Here is a 9,005-nt window from a genome sequence, read left to right on the forward strand (position 1 = left end):
ACTCAACCTTTCCTCATAAGTCAACCCCCTCATCTCTGGAATCAACCTTGTGAATCTTCTCTGAACTGCCTCCAAAGCAAGCATATCCTTTCTTAAATATGGAAACCAAAACTGCACGTAGTATTCCAGGTGTGGCCTCACCAATACCCTGTACAACTGTAGCAAGACTTCCCTGCTTTTATACTCCATCCCTTTTTCCATAAAGGCCAAGATTCCATTGGTCTTCCTGATCACTTGCTGTACGTGCATACTAACCTTTTGTGTTTCATGCACAAGTACTCCCAGATTCCACTGTACTGCAGCACTTTGCAATCTTTCTCCATTTAAATAATAACTTGCTCTTTGATTTTTTTTCCTGCCAAAGTGTACTTTCCAACATTATACTCCATCTGCCAAATTTTTGCCCACTCACTTAGCCTGTCTATGTCCTTTTGCAGATTTTTTGCGTTCTCCTCACACATTGCTTTTCCTCCCATTTTTGTATCATCGGCAAACTTGGCTACGTTACACTCAGTCCCTCCTCCAAGTCGTTAATATAGATTGTAAATAGTTGGGGTCCCAGCACTGATCTCTGCGGCATCCCACTGGTTACTGATTGCCAACCCAAGAATGAACCATTTATCCCTACTCCCTGTTTTCTGTTCGTTAGCCAATCCTCTATCCATACTAATATATTACCCTCAACCCTGTGAACTTTTATCTTGTGCAGTAACCTTTTCTGTAGCACCTTGTCAAATGCCTTCTGGAAGTCCACTGGTTCCCCTTTATCCACCCTGTTCATTACATCCTCAAAGAATTCTAGAAAATTTGTCAAACAAGACTTCCCCTTCATAAATCCATGCTGACAGTGTCTGACCGAATTTTGCTTTTCCAAATGTTCTGCTACTGCTTCTTTAATAATGGACTCCAACATCTTCCCAACCACAGATGTTAGGCTAACTGGTCTATAGTTTCCTGCTTTATGTCTGCCTCCATTTTTTAAATAGGAGAGTTACATTTGCAGTTTTCCAATCTGCTGGGACCTTCCCTGAATCCAGGGAATTTTAGTAAAATTACAACTAATGCATCCACAATCCCTGCTGCTATTTCTCTTAAGACCTTAGGATGCAAGCCGTAAGGTGCAGGGGATTTATCCGCCTTTAGTCCCATTATCTTACTGAGTGCCACCTCCTTAGTGATTTTGATTGTGTTAAGTTCCTCCCCCACTATAGCTCCTTGACTACCACTGTTGAAATAATATTAATGTCCTCTACCGTAAAGATTGATACAAAATATTTGTTCAGAGTTTCTGCCATCTCCATGTTCTCCATTACTAATTTCCCAGTCTCGTCCTATAAGGGACCAACATTTACTCTAGCCACTCTTTTTTTTTTCCTTTATATATACCTATAGAAACTCTTGCTATATGTTTTTATATTTCATGCTAGTTTACTTTCATAGTCTATCTTCCCTGTCTTAATAATTTTTTTTGTTGGCTGCCATTCTATTCTCATACCCTCTCTTTGCCCCTCTTATTTTATTTTTCATGTCTCCTCTGAACGTTCTATATTCAGCCTGATTCTCAGATACATTCTCGACCTGACATCTGTCATACTTGCTTTTCTTCTGTTTCATCTTACTCTCTCTCTTTTATTATCCAGGGAGCTCTGACTTGAGTTGCCCTATCTTTCCCCCCCTAGTGGGAATGTACCCTGACTGTACCGGAACTATTTCCTCTTTAAAGGGAGCCCATTGTTCCACTACAGTTTTGTCTGCCAATCTTTGATTCCAATTTACCCAGGCCAGATCCGTCTCATCCCACTGAAATTTGCCTTCCTCCAATTAAGTATTTTCACTCTAGATAGCGCCCTGTCCTTTTCCATAGCTAATCTAAACCTTCTGATACTACGATCACTGTTCGCTAAATGTTCACCTACAGTTGACCCCCCACCTTTCCAGCCCTGCCCTTTAAGGTGCTGCTACAGGACCATGATCAGTGTCTGCCCCCTCCCCCCGGTACTGGGACTTCCTGCCCTCTCAAATGGCCAGCTGCCTATCAGCAGCACCATATCGCTGAAAGTCCACCTATTCTATTTAAATAAGGCCAGACCACTAAAATTGTTTGGGCCTCCCACCGACACCATCAATGATCAACTCAGAAATTTCCATTTCGATGGCATATAAATCAAAAAGTTGCTAGGCTCGATTTCTCTGGTCTCTATTGAATTAGCTGATTTCATCTAAGGTAATAGTACGGTGTTAAAGCTGATTGCAATATCTCGGGTTAAGGCATGTAAAATGATCCATGATTCCCATTCCTTATTGCAGTACGGCAGTCTGCTACTGGTGTGTGACTACCAAGCGAGGGCAGAACTGAGCTCAGACTTGATGGGGGATACACTGCAGACACTCCCTGTCGAGGCTCGCACATAAAGATTTGCTCTTTGGCTCAGTACCAGAGGGCAGCCAGCACCTTTAGGAGTGATGGAGAGGAAGGGGGAAGTGTCGAGAGCTGGCGCTGCCAGGCTGGAGAAGCTTGCTAATAGTTTTGACAAAAACAAAAGAGGGCGGGGCAATTAAGTAGAGGTGAAAAGTTCAAACATGCTAACTACTCTCGCATAAATCAGGAAATACATGGTCGCAGGATTCTTGTTGAAGAGTAAATTCTACTCCATAGTTATCTTTTCTTCCTGGATCATGATTTCCAATATATACATGATTTTTTTTGTTTTAAAAGCCACCTATAGAATATTTTTTGCTTGGAAGGTGTTTCATGAGGAAGGCACATTCAGTGTCTTGGAGTCAGTCTGCTTCTCACTGGAAAAATGGCTTTGTTTTGTTTCAAAAGGGACTTCCATGTACTCGTACTGTGAAAAGGTTTAATGGACACTGGCTTCTTATGGGCATTTTATTTGTGTTTGATATTTCAATTGTTGGAATTGAAGAAGGTGAATAGGCAGGTGGGAGTGCCTCTGGCAGGGTGGCTGAGGAGCAACACTGAGTGGAGAAGAATTTGCTTTGTGTTCCAAACTAAAAATCTAATCTTCTTACAAACTGACAAAGAATTGCATTTCTGTTCTAACCCACAGGTTTTAATTCCTAAGTGAGATCACTTGTAATACAGTGTTAAACGTGTAACCAATGTCTGTATGCTTTTTGTTTTGACAGATTGTACAAGGCTGGGGGACGTCAAAACAGTATAAAAGAGCATTTTTCACCAAGGGCATGAAAGCTTGAGCTTTTAGTTAGTTTTGAATTGATGTATTCAAAGGCACCTGGCAGTTGCTGACCTCTGTGCTTTCACAGAGAAATGGCTACAAAGTACTGTTTCTAAAAACGATGTGCAGAAGTGAGAACATTCATATCGCCAGATAACCTCTTGCATACAAATGAATTGCATCATCGGATGGCATGTTTGATGCAAATATGGAGGCCTCAGTGTAGATATATATTTTTTGCCTTACAGAAGCGCAGCTGTGGCATGTTCATCCTGCATATACGTCTCACAGGCACTATTGATCTCTGGAAAGTTTACAGTAGATAGGTATCAATGCACGGCACCATTAAAAGAGATTTATTTTACATTTAAGACTTTTGTTTTAAACTTTAAATTCAGTGTGTGATTTCCAATAGAATTTACCGGGTTTTAGCCAATGGACTACTTAATGCTGGCTGCAGGATTTGTGGGTTATTTGGTGTGTTGGGTATTGCTTTGTTTTGAGGAGCTAACTCAGATTCTGTATACAGAAGGTAATATAAAATTTGTTTTTTGTGTAATGCAGTGCTCAGTTACGAGCTTGGAAATAAGCTGTCAGCTGAACGGCTGGTTTGTTGAGGTTTATACTGACCTGTACTTTATATAATAAACCACTTCCTTCAACTTTACTGAGACCTTGAATAAGATATGCATCAGAGAGCTCCACATAGCACAGCATTCTGCCTTTAGGGAGAGAAACATATAAATGGGTTGGATTTTTGGATGGTGGATTTTTCGGGCGGTATTGGCGGCGGGACGGTAAAGTTTGCACCGGAAAATGGTTTGCGTCTGCAGCCACAAAACTTTGCAGCTGGGCCCTGAGTGTGGAGCGAGCGCTAAGGAAGGTAAGGCACAAGGCCAGCTGAGCAACTGAAAATCTGTTGCTAAAGAGCTGGCCTCGGAGCGCCCTGCAACAAAAAAAAAAATCGACATAAAATACACAAACATTCCCAATACCTTGAATACCCCACATTAAGATAAATCGCAAAAATAAAATAAACAAAATGATCAAACTTGCCTCATTCAGTAATTCCTTTGTTCACCGCTGCCGGGACAGCTCTGACCGCCTAGTTTTCCAGGCGGTCCCACTATGGCGCTACAGGGTCAGCGTCAATCGAAGAGATGTCGAAACCGCGTTGCACACCAGCTCGACACTCCCGGGCGGTCTTGCTCTGCACCCCTGCAAAACTGGCAACAAATCTTCCAGGCAGGGCGCTGGAAGCTGACTGACTGCCCAGAAATCAATCCTGCCACCATTACCACCCTCCGGGGCGGGGACAGAAGTGGCAACATAGCGAAAATCCAGCCCTATTATAATACATACACATTTTATTCCTTTAAGGAAACTTGCAGTACAGAAAAAGATTCTGTAGCACAGTTTTTCTGTACTCTTTTATGGTCTGTTACACTGAAGATCCTTGTATGCTATGTGAGGCAGCAGCACTGATCTATACTGATGCATCTGCCCTTCTCCCTGGTGAGATCGGAGCTCTCTACATGGATGTATCAATGCTTCAGTGAGCTCTGCTCATCAACATCCAAACAAGTGGTTACATTTTTAATATAAGTGAAGAGCTGACAGGATAATTAACACTCTGGTAACCAAGTAGTTTAAAAAATAAATAAAACCTTTGCAGCTGTTGTACTGCTGGAGAGCAGTGTTCACGAACTTCTCTGAGCTTGCCAATAATAATTCACCATTAAATCAGCAACTTAACTCTCTAATTGTATGACGAGGTTTTATTTAACAGTACTTTTGCACCTGCAACTTGACAAGATTCAAAGTAATAGTTGTACAACAATTTATATAGTCTGCAATTAAATGTAAAGGCTGAACAGAAACAGCTCCTTAATAGCTTGTTTAAAAATAACACCATTACTCATAGTGATTAGAATGGGTGTTGATAGAAAGTAGCTTTTCAGTTAATAATATTTGTCAGTTTTGTCACAGCACAAGTGTTAAATCTTTTGTCTAAACACACAATAATCGTGCACTGTCAGGAGGGCAAAGGGAGATCACTATGCCAACAATCCACATGTTCAAACAGGACATTTTTCATTCGTGTTACATTATCTCTTTTTAGGGGCCATGGAGTTGGGGGTTTGGGGATTTTATAACCAATCTGTCCCCTGATGAACAGCAGACTTATGGCCATGAGGTACTGAATGTTTCTTCCTTTCTTCCGCTGTTTTTTACTTCACCCTGTCCTCCACCCATCTCCAGCAATGATCATTTGTAGAGGGTCTCTGCCAATTTTGCATATATAGCTGATAACTGTGTGGCTGGCCTGCTTGAGCCTCTAGAACATAGGTTGTGCTATGTACAACGAGAACAATACTCGTAATACTTTTTTGTCGAAATTAGGGTAGCAAGACCAATTTTCATTTGATAGTCATGTCAGGTGGTGATCCTTTTCATTCTGTTTGACACCAAAAGTATCATCATCCAATTTGAGGCTGCACAAAAAGTCACGATGAATCCAAATCCCAAGCGACTTAGTTCAGCTGTTTCACTATATTGGTTACTCTACAGGACTACTACACAAAGATAATCTAAAATGTTGCCTGTAACATGTAAAGTTGAAATTACTGATGGTGATAATGGTGTACTGTTGGGGCAATATTGTTAAATAAAAATACTGAAAGATATACCAGATACCTTCTGCTATTTTGGAGTGAATGTATACCTTGGCATATGCATTGTACATATTGGAGTAGTATCAGGGTGTATATGAAAATATGACGAGTAATAAAACAGGTTTTGTAACTGTAACTCATGCCACTGCCATACCTTGTGTTCAATAATAATTTGCTAAGGTGCATTCTTGACTTTCTGCTTTTGTACACTATGGCCCTTTTTACAAAATCTAGAGTTACATATGTAAGAAAACTGTAGTTTCATCCCAGAAGTATAAATTGGGTACTGCTTGTATGAAACCCATACTGTAACAGTCTTAGATCCAGGAGCTGTAGCACAAATGCTCCGAAAGAGAGAGTGTCTTCCAGGGCTCCACAAGCCTCTTTTCCTAGCCCTGCATAGGTGCACCTTAAAGATAGGCATTCAATTCCTATCACTGTCCAGAAAGCATTACAGAGGTGGAACCAGCAGAACCAGTGGTTCCAGTTCCCAGCCCTACACCAACTGATAAATGAAAACCTTGAGGGATAGCTGCAGGACCTGAATGAGAAACAAAACAGATCAGTCGCGTTCCCCTTCATGGAATGCTGAGCTCCAATCCCTCCCCAAAACTACTCGTCCAGAACGCCACAGGAAACCTACTAGTTTGTTATACATTTTGAATTTAATGCTATAAAACAAACTCCCAGAGTTTTACTTGTCCAGTTTACGATATCCTCGCTTATACATTACTCAGCAGACTTCATCACATGTAGTTCAGTGCTTTATATAACCTGATGTTATTCAAAATTTGAGTGGCTGGTTAATGGTAAAATCTGTAAAAGCACCTGTGTATGTTACTGACTTTAGGGAGCTGAAATTGCCCCATTCGATAAGGCCTCTGACCGCTGGAGAGCGGCGGCCATGGGGCGGCACGGAATGGCCACTGACTCTCCGGGGAAGGGCTGTCAGTTTAGAAATTGCCCTTCCTCAGGAGTGGAGTGGTGTACTGGACCGGCCTAAACCCTCCCGAGTGGCCCAGTGGACCTAACTAAAATGAATGCAGAGTTCGTAGCAGTCTCTTTAACTGAAGGGGAGAGAGGTTGTGACACGCCAGCGCGATTATGTCATCAGTGCGGCGTTGATGACTGAGCTGTGGACATTCTGTCCCGCCCCCACTTCCACCCCGCTAGTGATGGCCACTGCGCTCTGCTTCCACTTCCGCCTCGTTAGGAAAACAACCCCGAGGAGCTGAATCTCTCCGGATAGGCTGCTGCATCCATTGCAGCGGCCAGAACACTGCAAAAACAGTAGGTGCACCCCGTTTCCATGAGAGGGTAATGTCTACCCCTAGGTGTGATGCTGACTCTTTTTGTGATTGGTTTTGAATTATGTCAGAATATGAGTTACATGTACAAAGGAAGGGGAGAGATTTAAAAATTCAAACTAATTCCTATATGTAGAAATATATTTTCTGGTTAAGTTCTGAAATGAATAAATGTTATTGATAGTTTAATTTCATGGTGGTAAAGATACATTAGACAACATTCTGCAGGACCAAATACAATAAAAAGAAGCTACCAAATCTTTATTTGAGAACATAGCAGATCTGAATATTTCATGATCACAAGTTACTTTTTTTACATGAATTAAATTGATTTGTCTTCAATAAGCTGGCTTTGTGCCATGATGTGCTCCACTGACAGTCGCATGTTAGATCACCTAAAAATGAGAAGATTGTACTTGCACTAACTTAATATTTAAGGTACCATTTATACTACGGAGCTGAAACTGGGGTCAAGGGAAATCCATCTAGTGGCTTGACAACAACTTGCATGTATAGAACAGGAGTAGGCCAATCAGCCCTTCGAGCCTGTTCCGCCATTCAATTAGATCATGACTGATCTGTACTTTAACTCCCATCTAACCGCCTTGGTTCCATAACCCTCATCAAAAATGTATCGATCCTAGTTTTAACATAGTAAAACATTCCAATCATCTTAATTGAGATCTGCTCAGTGAGTCTAGCGTTACATTACAACAGTGACTACACTTGAAAAAATACTTCTTTGGCTGTGAAGTGCTTTGGGGTATCCGGAGGTCATGAAAGGCGCTATATAAATGCGAGTCTTTTTTTTTACACCCAGAGAACATTTAGGCTGAGAAATGAGTTAATTTTTTCGCCATTAAGTGCCAGGCACTTCTCATTTTGATAGCAAGATATGTTATTGTCAACTCATAACACCGCTCTTTGCCTACATACAGGAAACTTTAGAAGGAGTTGCGAAATTCACCATCTGACACGCAGAGATCCTGCTGCGGTGGCGGGTCGGTTTCCTCCAAAGTGGATAGTGCGTATTCCAGCACGCCGTGCATTCTGGGCCGAGACATCCGCTATTAACCACTCGACTCGCGAAGCAGATCCCAATTAAGGGCGAGGCCGCAGCGAACTGCGTTTGAAGCAGGAAATGCGAGGCGTATCCCGTAATAAATAAAATTTACAGGAACCTGAGTATTCCTGCACTGAACAAGGTCCCAAAAACCCATTTATAATGTCACAGCTACCGACCACTTTGGTAAATTTAAGAGAATTCAAATAGTTTTCATTTATTTTTTATTTTGTTTGTAGTTTTTCAATCGATAAATTGAATGCATTATTAATTTGGGGTCCCTGAGTGCAATTCAGGCCCTTCTCTCACCTGCAAACAGTGAAAGTGCACCGGTACAAACTGCAAATGCGAAGGACTTTTCTCTCAGTTTGCCAGCAGCCCTACCCTGGAGACCAATCCTCTCTTCCCAGAGACTTCCAGATAATCCAGGACGTTTGGCAACTCCATTGATACTATTCCTTAAAAAAAATGATTGGTGAGAACTGGATCAGGCTCAGTTGTAGCTCTCACCCCTCCCAACCAAAAGAATAATCTGATAATGGTGATTCTTTAAGCACATAGGAACAGACACTCACACAAATGGCCATTTGGATCAGTTACCAGAGGGTTCCTGGTACCAGTAGAACCCCAACAAGTCAGGAGAAAACATTTTTTTAAACTTCCAGTTTGATAACACTTATAATAATTTCATTTTTCGAAACTTCAAAGAATTCGAATAGCACATACCATGGCATGGAATTCCACATGTAGGGGAGAATTTCCC

The 9,005-nt window shown here is 41.6% G+C and overlaps 1 protein-coding gene across 3 annotated transcripts in view; it reads left to right on the forward strand.

Moving 5' to 3' along the window:
* Positions 1-5,977, forward strand: part of smim29 (small integral membrane protein 29) — a 29,681-nt gene extending 23,704 nt beyond the window's left edge. For all 3 annotated transcript variants that reach the window (XM_070859409.1, XM_070859411.1, XM_070859410.1), the window contains exon 5: positions 3,148-5,977. In XM_070859409.1, coding sequence (XP_070715510.1) covers positions 3,148-3,216 — 69 coding nt within the window. In that variant the 3' untranslated portion in view covers positions 3,217-5,977. The remainder of the gene's footprint in view (positions 1-3,147) is intronic.
* The last annotated feature ends 3,028 nt before the right edge of the window (positions 5,978-9,005 follow it).

Source organism: Pristiophorus japonicus, chromosome 17 (assembly GCF_044704955.1).
Source record: "Pristiophorus japonicus isolate sPriJap1 chromosome 17, sPriJap1.hap1, whole genome shotgun sequence".
In the NCBI taxonomy this organism is placed as follows: Eukaryota; Metazoa; Chordata; class Chondrichthyes; family Pristiophoridae; genus Pristiophorus; species Pristiophorus japonicus.